Source organism: Postia placenta (assembly GCF_002117355.1).
Source record: "Postia placenta MAD-698-R-SB12 unplaced genomic scaffold POSPLAscaffold_3, whole genome shotgun sequence".
Lineage (NCBI taxonomy): Eukaryota > Fungi > Basidiomycota > Agaricomycetes > Polyporales > Adustoporiaceae > Rhodonia > Rhodonia placenta.
The window spans coordinates 856,877-881,210 of record NW_020169834.1 but is presented as its reverse complement, the minus strand read 5'-3'; the positions used below and the strand labels follow the sequence as shown (position 1 = coordinate 881,210).

The window sequence follows — 24,334 nt, the reverse complement described above, 5'->3', positions numbered from 1 at the left end:
CAGTATTACTTTGCGCAATGGCCGGTCCCAACCTCCATCTCAATAGCACGTTGGGCTGCTTCTTTGTCGGTACTCTATTTTCACTGATGTGCGTCTCTGCTTTGTGCTATCTGAACGCCGATAGTTGACACAGGAGATGTAAGCCTCTACGGGTACACTTGTGCGCAGACGCTTTATTACTTCAAGAGATTTCCTGGCGACAACGTCTTTACAAGGGTGTTAGTAAGTTCAGCAGGACAAGACTTGGCTTCTGGCCTCCTGACGACACCGACCTGATGGTAGGTTGCATTCCTATGGTGCGCCTTCAATCCTTGCTGTCCGCGTCTTCACATTGTCTCATCCAATGCATCTTCAGTCTCCTGAATACTGCGAACAGTATCATCAACGCTAAGGTGGTTTTATGTACTCTCCCATGAAGTAGAAGCTGAGCCTGTCGCTAGCTTCTGTGGTATTATCTCGTTCAACGTCACGGCCACATTCGTGGGGATATGCAGCTTGTTGGGTTGGTTAAAATCTCTAGACATTATAGTCCTGCTCATTGTTTGTGCACAGATCGTTTGAGGTGAGTTCCGGCGACCCTGACCAAAAACAGCCAATGATCAGACTATCGTAGGCTTTCCAATTGATAGCTGTGGGTACTCCCGTCTTCATCATGCGCTCACCACTTGACAAACGTCGATCTCAAGTCCGTCACAGCCTTCCTAGTGCAATGGTCTGCTCAGTCATCCCAAGCAATTGTCTCGCTATTGGCGCTTACACATGTGATAGTTTCTTTATCAACACAATCTGGCGACGTGAGTGGTTCACGCCATGGTACAGAACTCGGGATTCACTCGGAAGCTAAAGTATTGGTTGACAAATGGCAACGACTACCAGTCATCAGCGCTGCGGTAAATTCGCTCTGTTACTGTGATTTAAGGCTTTGACCGAGGCACTCTGTTAGATCTTGCTATCTGTAGTGTCGTTGGGTGTGTCATTTCGTCGAATGCTTTTTTGCGATTTTAACTTGGTGGACAGGCAGCGGGATAGGTGCGTCGCTGTCATATATACAAAGCATAATCACGAATCGATCAAACGTCAGCAACGGTCCAAAATTTGTTAGTGTGAGCTACTTTGAACATGATGGAATGACTGAGGTTTGCATATAGTTCCTCGGTTCAGTATATCGCAGAATCGGCGGCTGACATGAAGGTATGGATCCTTATGACTGTGGATATGACGCCAACAGCTTGTATTTCTTCAGATTTCGGCGTTTGTATACGTTCCGTCCGTACTTGCTTCAGATGCATTCATTACAGCAACCCTGTGCTGGATCTTGCACGGGAAACGGACAGGATTTAGACAGTAAGTAATATCACAGCAAAGGAACACAGCTGACGTGTCATGCATGGGGCTTAGAACGGAGATGCTGCTCACAAAGCTCATCGTTTATTCAGCAAATCGTGGCCTCACGAACCTGTAAGTTACCTGTTTAGCTCCCTTAGCTCCCCTGGCTGCCAGCTGACGTCTCCACACAGTGTGGTGCAAGTACTTATACTCATAATGGTAGGTGATGACACTATTTCTCAACACACTTATGCTTATGGCTCGTCGGGCATGGCCTCTACAAGTTTGCTCGTGACATATATACTGGTCATCTCGTTGTCCTCGTCTTCTTTTTGCCAAACACTACTCGTACGTCATGCAAACAGCTTCGTCGTCGTCGTATTGACTCATCGAGCGCAATCCCCACAGTCTACATCAATACTTTCCTTGCAGTGTTAGCCTGATTTCAACTCGCCAATGTGTCGCTGATAGCACATCATACAGGCTGAACGCCAGACATTATCTCAGGGCGATTGCCTTTCCCCTTTCTGGTGTCGAGTGCTCCTTAGAGCTTTCCGGCTTCGATATCGATATGCATCAGCATGGCTTAGACGAGTACGCGATTAACTCCCTGTACACTGAGTCTGACATTCATCTCTGTAGTCAGAAGCAAGGCGACAGACCGCCTGCCTTCCTCGCGAACGATACTCACTCCAGAAACACCGATCAGGCGGAGGGTAGTGATCAGATCTATGGTGAAAATATCGAAATAGGAGATGTCGTCTGAGCGTGTCCTCCTGCTGCCTGCAAGTCAAAGACAGAGTCCTACTTTGTACACCTTCATGATGACTGGACCGATTGAAATTAATGTATTGCGAGAATGTACCCCAATTTCCACAGGCAGTTTATATCATATTTATTCCTATTGCGAGCGTACCCTGTTAGTTTTTCCCTAGTGATTGTAGTGATTGTAGAGACTATCGTCGGCAACGAACGCGGCCTTGCGCGCCGATACGGGCAAACGAGTAGCTACCTCGTCGACAGTCGCAGAGGACGTAGTCTACGCGCGGTGCACCGTCTAGTGTCGTGAACTGGTGCTGCGATAGCAGCCTGCATGCTTCTATAGGCAGACATCGAGGGATCTGCCTGCAAGTCTTACGACACAAACCATCTGTCTCTCTCTTAACGTGACAACGGGGCCATATTGTTCAACTGAATCTAAATCCGCATGGCGCCTGTACGCGCTGAGCTGTGTGTCTATGTCTATTCCCTTGTCTAAAACTGGGAATGCGTACTGTGGTCCAGGAGGTACGTTGCCAAATAGCCCGTCACGCGTCACGGCGCGCGTGTGTTCGGAGCATGCACGTACGACTGACCCATAATCAGATAGCTGAAAAGACTTGCCGGACCAATCAGGAGTAAATAGCTCTGCCCGATGTTCAAGTGCTCTGGGTCGATATCAGTACACCACACTGACCCATGCTGGAGCTCTCTCAGCCTTTCAGCTCGACGATTGTCAGCTTTGTGCCACTCGAACACACAACGCTACTGCTCTGGTTGATGCCGACGCTGACAAGTTCTCGCTGTGCTATGTAATTAGCATGTCGCTTGACCTTAATGCAAAACTGACACTATATACCTCGTCTCAATCATCGAAACGGATCGGAATAAGTCAGGGAGAGTTGTCAACACACGAGCACAACGTGGAGAAAAAAGATGCACAAAAACGCAATCCTGAATTACAACACGATAGCTACAGCCAACTTCTCCCCCACGCAAGACTAGACGGGCACAAGAGATTTTAGTAGACACGCTTGAAGGGCGGCACGTGCTTGCACTCGTTCTCATCCAGGGTCTTGTCGATGACATTACGATACTTAATGTTGACGTCAGGCTTGTCCGCGTCAGGAAGCCATGTCAAGGTATGCTTCATCCAGTGCTCATCGTCACGCTTTCAAACACGGGGACGTGAGCATGGGAAGGAGATTGCTTTGTCAAGTACTCACCTCAGGATAGTCCTCGCGCGCGTGCGCGCCACGAGACTCCTTGCGAGCAGCGGCGGCGGTGATAGTCTGGACAGCGTTTTGCAAGATGTTGCGGAGCTCAAGAGTCTCGACGAGGTCCCTATGCGAATCGTGAGCGGTTGATCAATGTGAGAAACAATAAGATACTAACGAGTTCCAGATCATGCTCCTGTCCTTAATGCCGACCTGGTCGAAGCTCTGGTAGATTGAGCGCAGCTTCTGTACACCTTCATCAAGCGTCTCTTGTGTACTAGAAGTGATATGAGTGTGCTGGACGGCATGAAGATAGCAGTAATTGCATACCGGAAGACAGCAGCATCCGCCTGCATAGCCTTCTGCATGTCGAGACGAATCTTCGCGGTGGGCAGGGGGCCATCGGACTTCCTGCAGACGGACAATTGATCCTGAGCATCTGATTCGCGACACAACAGACAGACTGTTGTACCTGATCTTGTCGAGGAACTCAATGCTCTCCAACCCAGCTTCCTGGGGAATTTCCTTGTGGGGCTTGCCGGGGGTAAGCGTCTCTTTGATGTGGTGTGCGCATGCACGACCGAAGACAACGATATCCAGAAGCGAGTTGGCACCGAGACGGTTCGCTCCATGGACAGAAACACATGCGGCTTCGCCTGCCGCATAGAGACCCGGAACAACCTTGTCCTTGCCATTCTCGTCAGTTGTGAGGACTTCACCAGTAAATTTGGTAGGAATACCGCCCACTGAGTGATAATTGGGGTTAGCAATACTTCGGGAAGAAAGAAGACGCAACGTACTGTTGTAGTGGACAGTGGGCAGAACAGGAATTGGCTCCTTGGTAACATCAACACCAGAGAAGATGGCAGCCGTCTCCGAGATACCGGGCAGCCTCTCGTGAAGAACCTCAGGAGGCAAGTGGCTGAGCTGCAAGTAAATGTGGTCCTTCTCAGGACCAACACCACGACCCTCGCGGATCTCGATCGTCATGCTACGCGACACGACATCACGAGAGGCAAGATCCTTCGCAGTGGGGGCGTAACGCTCCATGAACCGCTCACCCTCCGAGTTCAAGAGGTATCCACCCTCACCTCGAGAACCTATAGCAGAATCAGAGGACCGGCCCCAAGTCATTGACATCGGTGCTCACCTTCGGTGATGAGACAACCAGCACCATAGATTCCGGTAGGGTGGAACTGGACGAACTCCAAGTCCTGCAAAGGAAGGCCGGCCCGGGCAACCATGGCATTGCCGTCGCCAGAACAAGTGTGTGCACTTGTGCAGCTGAAGTATGCACGGCCGTAACCACCAGTGGCCAACACAGTCTTGTGTGCACGGAAACGATGGAGCGTGCCATCCTCCATGTTGAGGGCAATCACACCAACGCACTCTCCATCTTGCATGATGAGGTCCAACGCGAAATATTCAATGAAGAAATTCGTGTTGTGCCGGAGAGACTGGCCGTAGAGGGTGTGCAAAAGAGCATGTCCAGTACGGTCGGCAGCGGCGGCGCATCGATATGCCTGACCGCCCTTTCCGTACTTCAATGACTGACCACCGAACGCGCGCTGGTAGATCTTGCCCTCTGGCGTTCGTGAGAACGGAACACCGAAGTGTTCGAGCTAATAGCTGGGATGAATATATGCGGGTAAAGGTTTTGACACTTGACCTCACCTCGATAACAGTGCTGGGAGCTTCGCGACACATATAATGGATAGCATCCTGGTCACCAAGCCAATCCGAGCCTTTCACCTGCAAACGGGTCAGGCACAAATAGCCGTGTGCGGCAACATCAATGACTAACCGTATCGTACATGTGCCACCGCCAATCATCTTCAGTCATGTTCTGAGCGCGATGACGGTCAAAATATGCTCCCCTGTGCATACATAAATTCAGGAATCGCTCACCCCAAGCGCGGCGTTGATACCACCCTAAGTCGTGACGTCAGAGTAAGACACGACTGCAATAGACCGCAGCATATACACACCTGAGCGGCGACTGTGTGACTCCTTGTCGGGAAGAGCTTGGTTATACAGGCAGTGTTGAAGCCAGCCTCGGCAAGACCGAACGCTGCACGAAGACCTGCCCCTCCTGCCCCTCTGTGTTCGAGGTTTGCGTGATGAATACTTGCAAGATCACAAGTGTGCTCACACAACGATAGCATCATATTCGTGCTCAATCAGAGGATAGTTCCCTGACGCCCAGGACTAGAAAACATGTCAGGGGTCGACGTAGACCTGTACTTCATGCGATGTACTTACCGGGACTTCCTGGGCCTTGGTAGGTTTGGTCGCGACGACCATCTTAGCAGGAGAGGTCGTGTGGAACGACCTCTGGGAGGCCCGCAAGGCCTTGCGCAATGATGTCCTGAGCATGTCCCCGCTACAGACGCTCCCGATAATGTGGATGACGGCGAGAAATAAGAGATGACCTCAGAAAGTCCCAAACCGAGTTCGGGTTGAGCCAAACGCCTCGGCCAGTGCGACCGAAATCCCGTCCGTCTCCGATCTCTGTCCCGTGATTGTTCCCCGCGTCGCGTCAAGAAGCGCCCTCGCGGCCATCCGCATTCGCCTGATCGACCAATCACGGCCGCCGCATTATTCCAGCACTCTGAATCGCCCAACTCCAGTTCATACGAGGCCCTGAATCTACAGTAGCAAGTACAAGTACACAGGATAGTCATGGAGAAACTAAGGCGAGGAGCACTGCACTGCGCACTATCGCAAGACTCCCAACGGATCCTGCTCTATGACCCGACGCGGAGCTTGATCGGCGCGAGAGACAGGCTGCTCGGCTACTCGAGGTGGGGAAAAGGCGGGCTTGTTGGTAGGCAACATGGTAGACGTACGCGGAGGAACGCGGGGAAGTGATGTGATGGGTGAGTCCCGGATTGAGAAGTCTGAGCGGGTATAATTCCACGGGGCAATAGGCGCTGTCTTGGACGCGTTATCGGAAGGAGAGGATGAAGAGAGAGGCGGCCGGGCACCCTCGACGGTACCTTGGCGCAGGAAGTCCGCTGCAGCTTTGGGTAACGGACGTAACGAAGGTGGTTCGGCCGTTCGTGTTGGTCGTGACGGCATCGCGACCGGTCGACTCCCCGCTGGAGGCGAAGCTGCAGGCTGTGGTGGGGACGGCATCGCAGGCTTGTTGTGAGCTTTTGCTGCTTCAGCTGCTTCCTCTTCTTGCAGGGATTGCCGCCTCTTACGCTCCTCTTCCCCAACTAAGCGTTCGTCCTCAACCTCCGTGACGGAGCCCTTAAGCACGTCCCGGACATAAGCAAGACACTCCAGAGCCTCGCGCTTCCTGCTCCGAATGATCTTCAGTTGCTCCTCGTTCTCCGGACTTTCCTCGTCCAAAAGAAGGGTATCGACGATCCAACCAACCGAATCACCGAGCCGCCGCTGCGAGGCGCGCATATCTGCTGCTTCCCGCTCCACTTCGAAGCGCGAGCGAGGCTCCCACGGGGGTCGCTCTGCAGGCGGTCGCTCGTCTACCAACGGATATGCAGCATATGCCGTTTGCGGGGATATGGGTAGACGGCTGAGATGGGTTGCAATATCGGGCAGATTGCGCTAACGCACCTCATGAATTCAACCGGAAACCTCGAAAATTCAAAAATAGGCTCACCTTCAGTTCAGAGACAGCGTTCATCACGGTCTTGTTGATTCCCTGAAGACTTTCGCCTCTCTCCAGCAAACCCCTCGCGAAAAGCTCTGGAAGGCCCATCGGAGTAGACTGTTGGCGCGAATGTGTATGCGTATTACTGCCACTAGGCACGCCTTTTGATGCAGTGATAGTAAATGATCGGTTTCTTTCGCCAGCAATTGGCCGTCGCCTAGGGGGAGGAGGAGGAGGTTCTGGCACCTCCATCGGTATATCAAGCAAATTGCGATTTTCATGAATAATTGACACCCCGGTTGTGGGGCTGGGCGACATCTGTAATGTTAGAGCTTGACGGAGTAGAAGCGTTGCATGATGGACTGTGGGTGCGTCCACCCCGCTTTGCAGCGACGGCGGCGAAGGATATCGCAAGAGGAGAGTGAGCTGGCCACTGTAGTCAGAAGGAACCACTATACATATTTGTGTTCACTTCGGCGTTCGTGGCTTAGAGAGTACGACAAGACGTACGTTTGTTGCGTATGCGAATGAGCATTGCGACGCAAATCCACTCGGCAAGGTCAAAGGTCGGGTCGCAAGCGAACAGACCGTCCCATAACACCATGGAATCGTGCATGTCAAATTCACGGGTGAAGAGGAGTCGTAGCCAGCGGCTGCAGTCAAGTATAAGTCTGAACGTTCCGCCTTCAGCCATTCGTGCATGGTAGCGAGACTTACATTCCATAAATCTGGGGTTCAATACCCGCGCTTTGCATGCTCTTCCAGAGTTCTGGATCGACAGACTTGAGGAGCACTGACTGTATGCGATTGCATGCCCCTACTATAGGCGCGACATACGGCTTTACGCCCGCACTCCCTGAAGAGACCTTGAGCTGAACATGAGATGCCAGTGGGGTCTTCTCCACAACCGTTCTCGGTTCCTGCCATTCATACCACCGTTCTACTCCCCGCATCACCGACGCGAATAGCGCCCACGCGTCGGCAGCAACCCAGGCGCGGGAGCAGAACTCTTTCACGGCTGCATCGTCAAGGCTAGAGGAGTCTTCGTCGACCGAGTCGAAGTCAGTGGCGTAATAGAGCGATGCGAGCAGCTCATGCATGCCCTGCCGATACCCGACATCCGGGTGCATCACCGAGTAAACGAAGAGGATGTTTGTGAGCTGCACCTGCACTTCGGTGTCACGGAAATAGCCAATGTCGGGGAAGCTGCAAGAGCGGCTTTAATGGTGAACGATGAGACAGGCGTCGATGACGTACGTGCGTTCAACGTCCTGGAGAATCGTCCTCCTCAGTTCAACATTCGCAAACCATTCGGTCCATGGGTTCTGCACAATCATCATCACCAATGTGACTCTCCCACTTACATACTGAACGAACCTGGTCGTCCAAGCTTAACGGGTTGTTCTTCTCGAGGTCCTGCCTCAACTGCTCGACCTTGGGGGGAGACGCGCCCGTACCAGGTATGACAAGGCCCTCTTCGTAGCTTCCGTCCGGTGCCCGCATCTTCTCCATGAGCAGCGCTGCATACTCCTTGCGGACCACTCGCAAAGCCTCCAGAGGTGAGACAGAAATCACGTCCGTCCCGTTCTGCAATGGTTCGCCTTGAACCAAGAACAACTTATATGTCAATCAGCTCACAGTCCGACCCATGTCCTCGTAACACATACCTTCCAAGCCAGGCTCCTTCCGGCGACGCCAGGCACGTCCTCTACCGCACGAAAGAGTCTGCCGCCTAGAGCTGCATCCTTGATCTTGGAGAGACTGAGAGACGAGTTGAAGAGGTAGTCATACGCATCCCTGGTGCAGCAAGAGGTTACAGGAATGAACCTCCGGACTTAAGTTTCAATCGTGAGACAGACTTGATTTCCTTCACATCAGGTCTCGTCCGTCTCTCAGTCATGCCACACGAGACTTCTAGGCTTTAGGGTTATAAATGGAGGATACTTGAGACTTAGTCTTTGGGGAACTCCGAGTCAAGGACGAAGGGAATTAGACGTAAAATCGGAGATGATGTAGGGTGTATGGAGACTGAGGGTTGTTACAGCGGCGCTTCTCGCGCACAATGCACGCCAGTAACGCGAGCCAGGCTCCTGTCCTGATCACACCTCAACTATATTGTCAGAAGTCATCACATTCGGCCTATAAGTGCTTCTAGCTACACAGCGTCAAGATGCATAGCACGTCAGAATATGAACACAGTCCGCCAACAACGACCCAGCGATGGTCTGACCGGCGGCGAGATGACGGAGGGCGAATTCGTCGACCCGCGTGCCGTAATGCACTTCCGTTGGCCGAGCACCGTTTCCGGCGCGTCTAAGAGCTTGCACGGCGTGCTCCTCGAGGGAAAGATGTTGATGGACACCATGGAGGATATAAGGGCGGTTACCCAAGTACTCTCCGGTCAGCTGTCACTCGTTGTATGCGCGATTGAGCAAAATCTCTGGCCGAAATTCCGCAGTCACCCTTCCTGTAATAGCGTTCACCGACCTTCTGCTTGTAGCATTAACACCAATTGTTCCTTGGCGGACTGACAGAGCGAGACGGCCCCAGAGAGCCGTGGCTCTTCGACAAACTGTTACTTCTAGCTCTGATCGCTGCGATTGGATCTCCTGGTAGCTTACAACAGTGAATGCAATCACATCAATACTAGGGCGACAGTGGTCACTGCGGTCGCGCCAAGGACGGCGTATCCAGACTGGTACGCTCCCTTCAAAGATAAGACTGGAACAACAATGAGCACCACAGGTCTAGAGGGTGCTGTACATCACTCACATTTGCCCATATCCCAGCTCAAGTGGCGGAGTCCGTTCAAGGAGTGGAACGCGAAAGGCGCGGCCAAAATGGTCTTTCCGGCAATCTTCACGGCGTCAGGGAGGCTAGCAACAAGCTCGATGACATGTGTGGAGTCGAAAGTGGTCGGAGCAACCAGGTATGCAATCGCGTATCCGTACAATACTGGGGAGGAGCGCGCCCTAAGCATATTCCTTCGACTAGCATACAAGGGCACTCACAGACGCTGAGCGCGGCACCGGTCATACGATTGGCAATAGAGCCCAGCCATGTCAGCTGGGGCTGGTAAATGGTGAAATGAGGGCTGGAGGGACGCTTCAGGCGTTGCGCGTTGAGGATCTCCTGGGACGCCGAAGGAGGAAGGGAGTTTGTCTGAATGCCGCTGATACGATTAGACATTGTAAACTATTCAGCACCACTGCCCGCTCAGGGCGACTGCAAAGTATTCACCGTTTGACCACCATCCGGCGAACGGCAGCTACTTGCGCTGCTCTGAACCTGAGATTCATGGGCACTCACGAGCTGAGCACTACGCACCGAATTTCGGCTTCAGTGCAGCGCTTCGCAGGGCAGGTCCGAGGCCCAAAGCACGAGTGGACATCATCTTTGGCGACGGAGATGAGGCGAGTCGACGGGGAGGAAGGGGTTGAATATGACGCGGGCAAGTAGTGGACACAGTGCGGAGGGTGTCGGCCGTAGAGGGTGTGACACAACTCACGTGCGTGAAACATCCCCGGTGCGCGTCAAGGCGCATCGTCGCGTCTCAAGGCTTCACCTCAGCCGGGTACTAGCGCTTTGCCATTTTCGCTCGCTGCCCTCACAACGACCTTGCGCTAAGTTTGCTCTGCGCTGGATTGCGAGTTGACTTGCGCGTCCTGTCCGGCAATCCTCGGCAGGGGTATACACCGATATTGCGAGCGTACAAAGATTCCCTCTGGCCGCGTGAATCCTCGTCAGATCCGCCGCGCAGGCTTGCGCTAACAAGTACATACGTACTGGTACTCTGTCTTGCAAGTGACATTTTCGAAAGCATCGCGTCTATTGCATCATGATCCCTTGCCCCCCTCTCCCCGATGGAACTGTCAAGACTGCCGAAGACCGCGGCATCACAGGGCGCACCACAACGACAGGCAGTCAAAACTGGTTCATATCTACTGATGAAGATACGGGAACGCAGCATTTCGCAGCAGTAATCCCATGGCCGTCACCAATTCTTCCTTCGCGCTACACGGAACGTGTCCTGCGTTTGTGCGCGCGCCGCGATCGCAGATTGCGTCGAGAAGGGACGGTCTCGATTAGCGGTCGCCTGTTAACTCTGCACTCGGATTTAGTGTCGCTCAATACCGCGAATCTCTGGGTCAGAGCTCTCTGGAAATCGGTGGTCGGTGACCTTAATGAGTGGCTACGATTGGCAATACAGCTGCGCTCGGAGTTCAACGCGCTGTTTGGAGCTATGGTGCTACAGCGACAACAATCTCCAAACCGTTAGTATATAATCTCACTCACGTTTGAGCAGTTACACGTCCATCTCGAAAGAAAACAGTACCGGTTATAATTATTACAATGCGTGCATAAGAATCCTTTCACGGCATCCGATTGTCTCAAAAGGCCGTTCAGCCTCTCGTCGTGATACATAGTACTGTCCAACAGTGCTGGATCATCTGATGTGGCGAGTGCTATTTGTGGGCCATTTGCATTCTGGATTTGAATCTGAATCTGATGAATCACGTCAATACGATTGTGTTCGTTGCTCGCGCTGTTTGCGACCTCCGTTCGAGAGCACTCTATCTTGCCAGGCACCAGCTCGATGTGGTTATTTGGAACAGGGAGTCGATCGAGTAGACTGCGAGGCACAGGTTCTCCGACCACATGCGTTGAAGTTGTGGTAGGCCATAGTGATGCACAACAGACTACGAAAATTGGAATCAGAACCACATCGACACCGAAAAGCTTGTCTCTTCGCTACGCATCGCATGCCACCAGCCCGGCGGGAAGAAAAGCAGGTCGCCCGGCTCGAGCGTAACGGACATCGCGTGCGGCACCACGTTTTGCCAGAACGACGGCCAGGCGTCGGGTACATGCTCGTGGTCTGTCCGTGGGCGGAAGACGTCCACCTGGGAGGTGTTGCTCATGGAGGGGTTCGCTGTGTTAGCGGCTGGGTTGTGGGGCGGGTCGGGTGTGGCGGATACGGAGGATGATGATGGCGGTGGGTAGGCGTACATGGAAGATGAGACGGATGGAGGGGCCAGCCAGACAATCTTGCGTCCTACGACTTGTGCTAGGCAGCTGTCAAATGGCGGGTTTTAACTAGGATCAGGAGTCAAGCTCACCGTAGAAGTTGAAGTAAGGGTCCTTTATGAAGTAGGGCAATCAGTATTGGTGATGAATGCTGGAGGTATGCACGTACGGTATGTGCTGGTGATACGGTGCCCATTGGACCGAGCCATGCATTTAACACTAGCTGATCCTCGTTACCTGGCGGTGTATAATCCGGGAAGTCTGGCGGTGGCGGAAGCGAAGCGTAGGCGTAGTCCGGCACCTCGATATCTGCCCGAAGCCCAGGAAACTGCATCAGCAGGTCGTGCTGTGCGAGATACAAGACCGGGCGACAAGATCGGTCGATTTTCGACTGGGGTCCTTCAACGAGAGCATCCAGGAATTCGTCCCACGGCATCAACTTCTGTGTCCAGTCATTATCTCTGTAGTCGCTCCCTACCTCAACGGGGACCACTCGCCCTGGACCTGCGACGGCGCGTAGGTAGTCAGGCGAAGCCCACGGATGTTCGTTCATGGCGGGCCAGTCCTTTATGTATTTCGGGATGACGAAGGGCTGCTTCGAGTAGCGAGACAAAAAAGAAGCCAGCGAAGGAGGAACCCCCAATTGAATTACACTTTGTGAGGCTGCCGACAGTGGGTGAATTGGAGCGATATTGATCTGGGTTTGAAATGCAACGAGGCCGTTCCGCGAAATTGCGCGGGCCAAACAACGGGATTGAACTTCGTTGATGAGGTCGGTGATTAGATCAAGTCTTCCTTCTCCAGGTGCACCGGCGATCACGATCGCTTGATCAAGCTTGGAGATGCTTGCCAATGCGAAGGACGTGTCGCTTGTTATGTAGAAGGCACGCACATCGACAAGAGCTCGTAGAATGCACGATTCTGTGTACATCCTGCGCCAAGAGAAGCGACTCTGTGGAGAAGATGAAGCCATTGCAGTATGAACCTGTTCAATGAGGTGGTCCAGCTCGGCGGAGACGTCTTCGCTCGGTGTTGACCCTGTGGTAAGGTGGTCCGCTGCAGACTGGAGGGCACGTACATTTGCTGCGCCGCATGTTTGTATCTCTTGTTCAACGTGTCTCCAGCTGCAGCTATGTCAAGAGGGCATGGAATCCGACATACCCTCGACCACTACACCTCCCGAACTTAAGTCTGCTGCTTGCGCGCGCACTCGATCCTCAAGCCATTCGATGTTCATGATATGCATACGCCTTGCGACTATCAAGCGACAATGCTTGCAATCTCAAAGAGCTGCTGGTAAGATGGCCCGACGATGTCGGATTCGACAGGATAGGTGAGCCTCGGCGAGGGAGCGGGCGAAGGAGTGGCAATACAGACAGTGCCCGACGATTCGGTGCTCCGAGATTCTTGCCAGATACGCATGAGATCAAACTACGTTTTGATCTCATCAGCGCCTTGTCCGCACAATTCGCACGACCCCTCGTCGGCTTTTCCCGCCAGGAACTTTGCATTTCTTCCATGGAGAGCATGGCAAGGGTGATGGGGCAGATTTTCCTTGGGGGATCCGCCAAAGTCGACGGGTGTCCATGCTCTGACAGGCGCCGTGCTAAGAGACTCGACGCGCGGTAGGATTGGCGGCTGCGTCACACGTGACACCCGTATATGCAGATGACCGCGTCAATGTCACGCGTGACATGGGCAAATTTGCGTCACAAGAGAGGACTGATAAAAGGTGCAGTCGTCGCGGGGGAGAAGCGTGAGAACATCCCCGTTAGCTGCCTTCGATCCTGTGCCCGGCCTCCCCCGGTCCGGTGCCACCCTCCACACGTCATGACCTCGAGGCAAGCACTTTTGGACAAATAAGGAAGGTCCTGTCGTACTCACTGAGGTGCTGCAGGTTGGACCGGCTCCTTCTCCTACTCGACACCGGTTCTTCACCTTCGGTGAGAGCAACCGCAGCAAAACAATTAGCACAGCTAGCAGCAAAGAGTGTAACGGGCGATGTAGCGTTAGTTGAAGAAGATGTGAAGACGAGCAGACAACATACTGTGCTTGCTGATCAGTCTGCATGGTCGGAGTTAATGGCAGTTGTTGCTCGGGTACGCAGCCTACATCCTGCATATACCCTATGTTAAATTACTTCATGCAGATTCTACCATACCTACACTCAAGGTCATACGAGACGCGTTCAGCCGCCTCGACTGCCCTTTCCCAGATATTCGCATTGGTACCACTTTGGAAGCCGTATCCAGATGTTGAGTCCAAGTCTTCTGAGCAGGAGTCTGCGCTGCATCCTCCAGAATTTCCGTCCTTCTCAGTCTGTGAGCTAATGGAGAAGGGCACACTTCTCCTCGCCTCCTCGGGCAAAGAGTTCGTAAAGCCGACCGGCATTCTCGCCAGTTCGTCAGAGGTGAAGAAGGCCCGCAAGGAAGCCATGGGTCGCCTAGGGCTGGACTTCCTTGATAGCTTTGGGGGAGACGACGACATGGATATTGAGAAAGAACTCGCTGCGGAAGAGACTCACCAAGACATCGACATGGATGAGCACACGAAGATGGAAGAAGACCAGCACATGCTATCCCCGGTAGACCAATCAATGGACACCCAGGTCAAGAAAGAGCTTAGCCCGCCTGCGCGCTCCAGGACCAGCACGCCGGTTACCACTGCGAGTCCAGCGCCTGAGGTAATCATGACGGACGATACGTCCACTCTATCCGCGCGTGAACGTAACCGCCTGAAGCGCAAGCGCAAGCCGGGAAACAACGCGTTCGTGGCGCCTCCCCCTCCAGCTCAGGGTGCAGGTTCTAAATTTAACACGGCGCCTGCAGGCCCATCGAAGTAAGTGCAACTTCTGTGATTTAGAAATTAGCTCACCAAGAACGCAGAGCTCGACTTGTAGCGGCAGATAACCAAGCGTCTTCTAGCAAGACCGGAAGTCCAAAGTCGCCCGTTGAAACAACGCCTCAAGAGCGCGTTGTCATTGATCCGTCAAAGGGCGGCGCTGTGTCGCCGAAGGCAGAGAAGCAGTCAAAGGCGCTCGAAGTGCAGCACGGACATTGGGTGTGGGATGGCTTAGTAAAGATTCTGGAAGTTGATTTGTTCAGCCCCGCATGGGAAGTGCGGCATGGCGCGGCCATGGCGCTCAGAGAGCTGCTCAAGTTACAGGGAAAGTATGGCGGCATGCAAGGTGAGGCAATTGCGTCCTATTTTCTGAGCTACATTTGACATACTCTGCGTAGTGACTCTTGCGTGGGAGGATAATTTGATTGCCCATGAACGATGGTGCAATGACCTCGCCGTCAAGTTCCTTTGTGTCTTCGTACTTGACAGATTCGGCGACTTTGTATCCGACCAGGTTAGTGTGCTGTTCACCCACGCGCGAATTTGGCCTGAAGTGGGATCTAGGTTGTCGCTCCCGTCCGGGAGACGGTGTCACAGACGCTCGCTTCGTTACTCATTCACATGCCGCGAAGATCAGTCCTGCACATCCATTCCATCCTCCTGCAAATGATCCGACAAGACTTCCCCGTCTCTGTGAAGTCAGTGAAGGGTAGAATTGTAGAGCTTAATGACAGAGGTCATGTTTGGGAAGTCCGCCATGCCGGGCTGCTGGGGATCAAGTACGAAGTGGCTGTCAGAAGCGACCTCGTAAATTCTGCGTCCCAGGCAGAGCCCGAGGAAAAGCAAGATGGCAAGAAAGTGTTAAGGGGTGTCGTGGACGCTGCTGTGCTGGGGTACGTCCGCGACACTTCGCTATCTCATCTTTGATGGAATACTCATCTTGCTTTTGACCAGTCTCGGGGACAGAGATGACGATGTTCGCTCTGTCGCGGCGTCCTGCCTATCGCCAGTCGCAGCGCATCTCGTCGAGCAGTTGCCGGAAGAGCTGAGCCGAGTACTGGCTGTCTTGTGGAGTTGTCTCAGTAACATGAAGGATGATCTGAGCTCTAGTGTTGGCGGCGTGATGGACTTGCTTGGTTAGTAGGATCACTCTATTCCCTCCGGCAAAGCAAGGTGCTAATTTTGCGTTAGGAAAGCTCGTCACCTACGACCAGGTCATTGAGATCATTGGTGACGAGACACGATCGTACGGTTCGGTTCGCTGTATGAAGATTACTGTGACTTATTGACGATGGTTTATCTCAGGCATCCGATCACGGTCTTAGCACCGACCCTGTTTCCCTTCTTCCGACACACGATTGCAAATGTACGGCTGGCGGTCGTCAAGACGCTGTACATTTTCATGACGGTGCCAACGTTGTCCAAGGACTGGATGACGCTGCCCTTCCTTCGACTCTTGTACCAGAACCTCGTCGTTGAGGAACGCAACGACATTCGCGAGGCAACCTTGTCGGCGTGGAGGCTTGTCCTGTCGACACTTAGCTCAGTAGCCGGTTGGATGGAGGCGCTTATCAGCCAACCACTTCTTCTGGAATGGTACGCGGTGCTCATGACGCCGCTCGGACTTCCTCTCGACGCGTCAAATTTCTATGACCCGACCGTGTCATCCGACCATGAGCGGCATAACGTTGATAAGAACATGCTTGCGCAGGATCTAGCGTTGATTTCGGTCGAGATTGTGCTCAAAGCTCGAATAGCTGCTGCATCTGCATTGGCTTATGTCATTGCGTTCTGGCCACGCACGGTGAGTTCACGTCGATGCAAAGACGTCCAGAAGCGGACCTTACTGATAATCATTAGCTGGTACAGGGTCTGCAACTCGACGATATGTTCCGTCCGATCCTGCTTCATTACCTTGACTCCACCAGTATGCTTCAGAAGTTCTTAGCAGCGACTGTGGCGGAAGAATGGGCCAGAGAGCACGACTTGACCGCAGGTGAAAAGGCGCCGTTGCTCATAGAGACGTCCACCCTTGCCGCGGAGATTAGCACGAAGACGCTGTCATGGCTGCAAGCCGATCCGCCGGCCGCGTATCATGAGATGGCCTTCACGCTCGCCCGCATTCAAGGCGAGTGCTACAACCTTTTACAATCATTCGCACAAGACTGCAAGATCCCGTACTCGTCGATTCCTATCCTGAGTACTGAGGTCGACGTGACGGGCACGAAGCAGGGTTGCTTCACGATCCAGACTGCGCAAGATGCGGTGGGCGACATGTTCACGAAGCTGAAGGATAGTCTTGGGAGGACGAAGAAGCGCGAACTGGCGATCATCAAGGACAAGCGGACGAAGGTGACTACGAGTATCGAACACTACATCGAGGTGAAGGCGCAGTATGACGTCCGGGTATCAGCTGCTTTCGCTGCCGCCTTCGTGGCGTTGAAGAGCACGCCGGATAAAGTGAGCCCAATCGTGAAGGGTATCATGAACAGTATCAAGGTACGCTGCTTCATCCTCATTGTAACGTCGCGAGCGCTGACGTGGAATATCTCCAGAACGAGGATAATGCGGATCTGCAGACGCGATCGGCCATTGCTGTGGCGTCCTTTGTCGAATTTTGTGTGCAACGAGATTTGTCTCAGCCACCTGACAAGATCGTCAAGAACCTGTGCACATTCCTATGTCAGGATACCGAGCAAACACCCACTTTCGCGTATGCTCGTAAGATCACGTCGGGTATTCTCTCGTTTGCTAAGGCGCAGGGCCTCAGCAAGGAGAGCGGGGAGAAAGGCACAACCAGCGCAGAGGATATTGCCAAAGCTCGTCTGTCGCGTCGAGGCGCTCAGTTCGCCTTCGAAGAACTATCAAAGAAGTTTGGCCCAAGACTTTTGGACGTTGTCCCGAAGATGTGGCAGTCGATGGCAGGCGGGCTTCTCAGTCCTTGCTCAACTGGTATGTTTCAAATAACTTCACGATGTCTCCGAGCTCACACCATGAACTTAGACACAGTCGAGAGCATGGACAAGACAATCGGGAAACAGTTTGGCCAAGATGTCATCGATTCCTTCAGCGTCTTGGAAGCTGTTGTCCCCACATTCGACGCCGCCCTCTGGCCGAAGTTTACGGAGTTGTTCCCTATGATCATCCTTGCTCTACGTAGCCAGTTTGCCATCATCCGCCAATCCGCCGCCAGATGTTTTGCGACAATGTGCGACGTAATGACCGTTGACGCCATGCGATGCGTGGTCGAGACGGTTATCCCCTTCATCGGCGACTCGTTGACCTTGTCTAATCGTCAAGGTGCCGTCGAACTCATGTACCGTAAGTATTGTACACAATTCAAAGCACGGCAGCTTCATTCACGCCCGCTCCAGACATCGTGCAGAAGCTTGATATCAAGGCGCTACCCTACGTCATCTTCATGGTTGTCCCCGTCTTGGGCCGCATGAGCGATATTGATGACGATATTCGGTCTACTGCGACAAATACATTCGCTTCCCTCGTCAAGATGGTTCCTCTAGAGGTATGTCGGCGTTTTACGATATATACCGCGCGCAGGTAGATGAACAGTATCATAGGCCGGTCTTCCTGACCCTCCAGGTTTCTCCGAAGAATTGATGCAGCGCCGTGACGAAGAACGACAATTCCTTATGCAGCTACTTGATGGCAGTAAAGTCCAGCAGTACAATATCCCTGTCACGATCAAGGCGGAGCTGCGCAAGTATCAGCAAGAAGGAGTCAACTGGCTTGCATTCCTGGCGAAATATCAGCTGCACGGCATCCTATGTGATGGTATGTCATGCTGCCATTACTGACGTGACTCCTCATGGCTAATATACTACCATAGATATGGGTCTAGGCAAGACGTTGCAGTCGATCTGCATCCTGGCTAGTAAACACTATGAGCGAGCCAAGAAACATGAGGAGATGAAGTCGCCAGATTCTGTCCACCTTCCATCGCTCATTGTCTGTCCGCCCACACTAACCGGACACTGGTACTACGAGATTTTGAAGTACACAGAGAACCTGAAGCCTGTGCTCTACACCGGGAACTCTCGCGAGCGGGGTAAGCTGCTTGGCAAGCTCAAGAAATTCGATGTGGTGATCACGTCGTATGAGGTGGTACGGAACGATATCGCAAACTTGCAAGAGATCAACTGGCACTACTGCATTCTCGACGAGGGACACATTATCAAGAATGCGAAGACGAAGCTCACGAAGGCTGTCAAGAGCATTAGGGCGCATCATCGCCTCATCCTGTCCGGGACGCCAATTCAGAACAACGTCCTGGAACTGTGGAGTCTCTTCGACTTTTTGATGCCTGGGTTCCTTGGTACCGAGACGTCGTTTAGCGAACGGTTCAGTAAGCCCATTTTATCGAACCGTGACGGGAAATCCAAGAATGGAGAAGCTGGTATGGCGTTTATGATCAAAACCCGAATGACCTTCTGACCACATTATTCGCTCTTTCAGCTGCTCTGGCTCTCGAGGCATTGCACAAACAGGTCTTGCCATTCCTCCTGCGTCGTCTCAAAGAGGATGTCCTCAATGATCTGCCGCCCAAGATTATTCAAGATTACTACTGCGAGCTATCGGAGCTCCAGAAGTATCTATACGACGATTTCTCGAAATCCCGTGCTGGGGCTACTGCAGAAGATGTCGTCCGTTCCGGTTCAGAGCAGGGTGGCAAGGGCGAGCAGCAGCACGTGTTCCAATCGCTGCAATACTTGCGGAAGCTGTGCAACCACCCAGCGCTCGTACTCAAGAATGACAAGCCGGCTATCGTTGACGCTTTGACACAGATTGGCCAGAAGTCTGGGACGGGCGACTTGAGCGATATTCATCATGCACCAAAGCTGCTTGCCTTACGGTATGCGTCCACTTCTCACGTCTCTGCGAAGACTGGCCTCGCTGACGATGGTTTACCCCAGACAACTCCTAGTTGACTGTGGCATAGGATCAGCGCCAGGAGTAACGGGCGAGACTGTCAAGAGCGAGCTTGCTGATGCAGAAACGACCACTGGTTCATTCTCGCAACATCGTGTCCTCATCTTCTGTCAAATGAAGCAGATGCTGGACATCATTGAGAAGGACCTCTTCAAGCAGCACATGCCCTCAGTGACCTACATGAGACTGGACGGCGGTACTGACGCCAAAAAGCGACATGCCGTCGTGCAGACCTTCAACTCAGACCCTAGCATCGACTGCCTACTGCTGACGACACATGTCGGTGGACTTGGCTTGACATTGACGGGCGCTGATACGGTCATCTTCGTTGAACACGACTGGAATCCGATGAAAGATCTCCAGGCGATGGATCGAGCACATCGAATAGGACAGAAGAAGGTTGTCAACGTGTATCGGCTCATTACGAAGGGCACTTTGGAAGAGAAGATCATGGGGTATGTCGGGATCAATCTTGATGATCGTGTTTTGCTGAAAGCTTCCCCAGGTTACAACGCTTCAAACTGAATATCGCAAACTCAGTCGTGACACAGCAAAATTCTGGTCTAGCATCGATGGATACGGACCTCGTGTTGGACCTCTTCAGGCGGACGACAGAGGAAGAAAACGCCTCGACATCCACGAAAAGGAAAGAGAAGGACGGGCCGCCGATGCCCGGCCAGAAGAATGTACTCCGCGGTCTAGAAGATCTGCCTCCGGAAGAGGAGTACGAGGGCTTAGACCTGTCGAGCTTCATGGGCTCTCTCGGGAAACGATGATTGTCGCTTATCTTATTCGCTCACTGGCTGTCGAACTCTGCATTGCATAGCACTAGAACTATTGATAGATGTATATTCGAGACTGTATTGGTAGGATACCCATACGTATTGTCTGTATAATTGAGCTGTTTTGTCGCAAGAACATCATTTTATTGGCCGCACAACTCTGACGAACCCCCCTGATAAGCCGTTCGCCCAGGTACGGGTAGGTTGCTGGTACGCGACAATCGACGCGTCAGGAAACCGGAACGCGCAAACGTGACCGCGTTCGCTCTACGACTGGGTCTTATCTCTCCGCCATGCTGTGATTCCCCATGGTTCATGCTATCAACAACTCTATATCGACGCGGCACACTGGGACGCGACGTATTGCCCTGTCTCAGGCCGCAGCTTATCTCCTGCGAACTGTGCTATAAATCATAATGCAGTGCAGGGACTGGAAGCCCGCATCCCGCTCGACAGATCTCCCAGTGTCCTGCTCGTGGTTTCGCAATGCGTTCAACAGCCCCTCTTTCCGCCCTGATCGTGCTAGCACTTACGCACTCAAACTCTCCTGCTGCAGCTAGACAAGAGCAGTTCCATACAAGAATCCCCACGCTCCTTGACGCGGATGCTGTGAACTTCACGAAGCTGTTCTCCTCTGAACTGGTGTTCAGGGAGACATGGTCAAAGGAGTCGTGGAATGGGCTAACGACGTTCGCACGCTCAACTCCTCTGCGTTGCTTTGGAAGCGATGCGGACGTGCCGTACGATGTCGCTGTTCTTGGTAGGACTCATGTCTGATTTACCATATGAGACATATGTATGCTCATCGACGGTGGTAATCAGGGGCGCCGTTCGATACGGCCACGAGCTACCGGCCAGGGTATTGGATACCATGTCAATAAATGAGCAAGTCAGTGCTCATTGTCTTGACCACAGGGCGCGTTTCGGACCCAACGGCATCCGCCAGGGAGCCCGCCGCCTGGGTGTGGACAGGATCAATGTCCACATGAAGACACGCGTGAGCGAGTTCCTGAATGTCGTCGATTGCGGTGACGTCCGTACGTTTATTTTACCTTGACATAGCCGAGCCGTGTGTGATAGCAAACTGTAGCCATGGTATATACGGATAATAAGGTCGCCCTGCGACAGCTTGAACTTGCCAACAAGGCTCTGTTGGCCAAAACTCACGCAAAGGTCGCCGAAGGGACAAGCCTTGCAAAGGATGAAAAATTCCACCCTAGAGTGTTAACATTGGTGCGTGCCGTCAAGAGACGATGGCAAGCAGGTGCAACTAACAGCGACACGTATACCAGGGTGGTGATCACACAATTACTTTGCCTCTGCTTCGTGGGGTTGTGGATGTGTATGGTCCCGTTAGGTGAGTGCATAAGAATATAACCGCCTCCGAAGATACAGCTCGTGACCTCTTCGAAGTGTAATTCATTTCGACAGTCATCTAGGTGAGCATTCCCTAATTTTTATATAATGTACCCGGTCAATGACGTGGCTCAGACACATGGAAGCCAAGAGCATGGGTGCGTATTCTCTGTCCATTCTGTACGATTGCAATGAGTCTTATGGTATGTATCATTCTCACACAGGGAGATGACAGCCCGTGGCTCCCGGATGAGGTGTGTAGAGTTCCTAGATATCTTCCGCGTGCCATCTGATTCAACACCGCTCGCAGGAAATCCCCGTGACTCATGGCAGCTACTTCTGGTACGCGCACAACGAGGGCCTTCTTGCACCAAACAATTCCAACATCGTACGTCACCACGCATCGCATAGCTGTCGTGCCAGTGCTCTTTCTGACAGGCGAGCCGCTTCTCGTAGCACGTTGGCATCCGTGGTGCGATCAACAGCTGGGACGACTACGATAATGACTACGAGGTCGGATTCGTGATTTCACATGCGGATGAGCTCGAGGAGGTTGGCTGGAAGGGCGTAGTGAAGAGGATCCGCGAAACAGTTGGTGATAACCCAGTGTACAGTAAGTGCCGCCACACTCCGACGAAGATGGACTATGATACAATACCTTTGCGCAGTCACCTTGGACATTGATGTGATTGATCCTGGAATGGCGCCTGCGTAAGTGATTCTGTTATCGAATGATGAATGAGAAATCTGATTTGTCTGTAGCACTGGAACGTAAGTGCAAGTCTGCTATGTCCACCGAGGTTACTGACGAATTGCGCAGCCCGGAGATTGGTGGCATCACGACTAGGGTACGTGCCGATCAGTTCCTAGCACTGGAGCTGCTCTGATATGGTCATCATAGGAAATCAAGAAGATCATGCAAGGCCTATCAGGCCTGAAGATTGTGGGTGCCGACATCGTCGAGGTCGCACCGGGATACGACACGCAGGGTGCGTCAACCACGTCGACCTACCTCAGTCTTTCTGACCAAGTATTACAGACGAGATCACACAGATCGCTGCTGCGAACATAGGCTGGGACATTCTAGCTCTGATGGCTAAAACACCTCTTGTGGCGTAGAATTGTTGCGATTGAACATGATAGAGGTAGCTTCCCTGATTGTCAGCAAGCTTGACTGTGGTGCGTCTAGAAAATGGTCCTGATTCAGGAGCTGGTGTGGGGCTCAATGCGAGGTTTACTTGGTAAACCAGGTACGATATGCAGTATTACGAGATTGTCAGAGTTCCTCGCTGGGTGGCGAGTGATTCGAAGTATAAGTGTGGCTCATTAGCTGGTATACCATGGTCGTAAGCTGCTGCGGGACCCCTTATGTTAGAGAGGTGACGTAAGTAAACCCAAGGTCGGAGATGGCCTCACGTTGGCTGAACTGCCCCGGATGCTTAATCCAAGCTTCATCGACCTCATGGTTGACGGTATTAGCCATTGAAACCTAACCCCATGCTAGGGTCACATATTGCGGGTGCCGAGATGATGCCGAGATGCATGATTGCAAACTTGTAGCGAACAAGGCTGTTCCTGGACTGCATGCGTGCAGTCTTGTGCATACATTGATATACACCTGAAATGATGCACTGTGGTATGGAATTGGCTGTCTATGCACCAGCCGCAGCTAATAGTTATTCGCTACAGGTCATCTCCCACCTGCTCTGTGGTGATGCTTTCGGGCTGCGTTAGTAGAGCGTAGTCTCAGGGTTCTCTCCTATATATAAAGAGCTCATCGGTTCACCGCTGCTGTTAACAAAGTGCCATCACAATCACACGCTGACATGGGGAAGCCACGAGACATTGTCGCTGTCCTCAAGCCATATCCGTCGCCCCCACCGCCCTCGAAGAAGGGTTAGTATCATAAAACCTATAAACCCACCTTATAGCTTGATGGTAAGGGGGGGAGATAAAGCACTTAAGTGTGGGGGAGGTAATGCTGTTAAGCGCAACAACGAAGTGAATAGAACTGGGGGACAGGGTGCCCCAGGATGCTGCTTTATATACATGAGGGAAAACCCCCCAGGGACCGGTAATGGACCCCTGGTACCTAGCTGGGTAAGGATTACTAAGTATCATGTGCTCTATAATGTCATATATGATGTCATAGTCTGGCCCTGCCCTGCCCTGGGCCTAGGGTCCAGAATTGACTGGCCTATGGCCTAGTGCCTGAGCCTAGCTCCTACCTATGATGTCAGAATGATGTCATGGTCCAGAAGGAGTCTGGTTTCTATCTAGAAAAGGTCCGGCATCAGAGTCCAGCCTGATGTGTCCAGAACAAGATCATGTGTCGCTTATTTAAGCGGATAACCCCTTAGATATGCAGCTGTACCCATATGCGGACGGATAAGTATGGATAAGTCCCTATACCCTTTGATATGTCCGCAGAAATAGCGGAAAAATTAGGTAAAATTAGG

General features: G+C 52.6%; 8 protein-coding genes across 8 annotated transcripts; 4 read left to right on the top strand and 4 right to left on the bottom strand.

The window, feature by feature from the left end:
• Positions 1-17: 17 nt before the first annotated feature.
• On the top strand, positions 18-2,092 carry POSPLADRAFT_1136225 (hypothetical protein; the record flags this gene model as incomplete). The annotated part of the gene is made up of 9 exons (XM_024484655.1): positions 18-88; positions 134-222; positions 377-506; positions 769-794; positions 920-968; positions 1,137-1,191; positions 1,244-1,344; positions 1,399-1,458; positions 1,969-2,092. The coding sequence occupies 9 exons, from the start codon at positions 18-20 to the stop codon at positions 2,090-2,092; spliced, it is 705 nt and encodes a 234-aa protein (XP_024341627.1).
• Positions 2,093-3,010: 918 nt separating this feature from the next.
• POSPLADRAFT_1166908 (hypothetical protein) lies at positions 3,011-5,729 on the bottom strand. Its single transcript, XM_024487942.1, has 13 exons — positions 5,565-5,729; positions 5,455-5,510; positions 5,291-5,402; positions 5,211-5,234; positions 5,107-5,148; positions 4,977-5,054; positions 4,453-4,924; positions 4,103-4,402; positions 3,775-4,048; positions 3,633-3,713; positions 3,481-3,579; positions 3,312-3,429; positions 3,011-3,256 (listed from the first exon to the last, which is right to left on the bottom strand). The coding sequence occupies exons 1-13, from the start codon at positions 5,676-5,678 to the stop codon at positions 3,107-3,109; spliced, it is 1,920 nt and encodes a 639-aa protein (XP_024341626.1). The 5' UTR covers positions 5,679-5,729; the 3' UTR covers positions 3,011-3,106.
• A 738-nt stretch (positions 5,730-6,467) lies between these two features.
• On the bottom strand, positions 6,468-8,711 carry POSPLADRAFT_1123881 (hypothetical protein; the record flags this gene model as incomplete). The annotated part of the gene is made up of 7 exons (XM_024483543.1): positions 6,468-6,875; positions 6,931-7,373; positions 7,432-7,574; positions 7,639-8,127; positions 8,179-8,246; positions 8,299-8,538; positions 8,589-8,711. Coding segments are annotated over 7 exons (1,914 nt in total), but the record flags the coding sequence as incomplete, so codon positions are not given.
• Positions 8,712-9,502: 791 nt separating this feature from the next.
• On the bottom strand, positions 9,503-10,368 carry POSPLADRAFT_1064933 (hypothetical protein). The gene is made up of 5 exons (XM_024481874.1): positions 10,249-10,368; positions 10,162-10,198; positions 9,933-10,093; positions 9,694-9,876; positions 9,503-9,642 (listed from the first exon to the last, which is right to left on the bottom strand). Exons 1-5 carry the CDS (start codon positions 10,313-10,315, stop codon positions 9,557-9,559), a joined length of 534 nt encoding a protein of 177 aa, XP_024341624.1. The 5' UTR covers positions 10,316-10,368; the 3' UTR covers positions 9,503-9,556.
• Positions 10,369-11,221: 853 nt separating this feature from the next.
• On the bottom strand, positions 11,222-13,186 carry POSPLADRAFT_1064932 (hypothetical protein; the record flags this gene model as incomplete). Its single annotated transcript, XM_024481873.1, has 5 exons — positions 11,222-11,989; positions 12,042-12,063; positions 12,119-12,901; positions 13,028-13,053; positions 13,111-13,186. 5 exons carry the CDS (start codon positions 13,184-13,186, stop codon positions 11,637-11,639), a joined length of 1,260 nt encoding a protein of 419 aa, XP_024341623.1. The 3' UTR covers positions 11,222-11,636.
• Positions 13,187-14,092: 906 nt separating this feature from the next.
• Positions 14,093-20,513, top strand: POSPLADRAFT_1053638 (hypothetical protein; the record flags this gene model as incomplete). The annotated part of the gene is made up of 16 exons (XM_024480431.1): positions 14,093-14,787; positions 14,835-15,136; positions 15,189-15,304; positions 15,355-15,683; positions 15,745-15,926; positions 15,982-16,036; positions 16,096-16,594; positions 16,660-17,289; positions 17,346-17,742; positions 17,794-18,111; positions 18,165-18,313; positions 18,369-18,582; positions 18,638-19,204; positions 19,264-19,660; positions 19,722-20,192; positions 20,243-20,513. 16 exons carry the CDS (start codon positions 14,093-14,095, stop codon positions 20,511-20,513), a joined length of 5,592 nt encoding a protein of 1,863 aa, XP_024341622.1.
• A 492-nt stretch (positions 20,514-21,005) lies between these two features.
• POSPLADRAFT_1134059 (hypothetical protein) lies at positions 21,006-22,994 on the top strand (the record flags this gene model as incomplete). The annotated part of the gene is made up of 13 exons (XM_024484429.1): positions 21,006-21,279; positions 21,342-21,378; positions 21,435-21,556; positions 21,610-21,752; positions 21,812-21,876; positions 21,933-21,958; positions 22,011-22,033; positions 22,147-22,263; positions 22,332-22,488; positions 22,544-22,586; positions 22,696-22,723; positions 22,777-22,864; positions 22,915-22,994. 13 exons carry the CDS (start codon positions 21,006-21,008, stop codon positions 22,992-22,994), a joined length of 1,203 nt encoding a protein of 400 aa, XP_024341621.1.
• An 816-nt stretch (positions 22,995-23,810) lies between these two features.
• On the top strand, positions 23,811-24,184 carry POSPLADRAFT_1136427 (hypothetical protein; the record flags this gene model as incomplete). The annotated part of the gene is made up of 2 exons (XM_024484682.1): positions 23,811-23,975; positions 24,116-24,184. The coding sequence occupies 2 exons, from the start codon at positions 23,811-23,813 to the stop codon at positions 24,182-24,184; spliced, it is 234 nt and encodes a 77-aa protein (XP_024341620.1).
• Between the last annotated feature and the right edge of the window lie 150 nt (positions 24,185-24,334).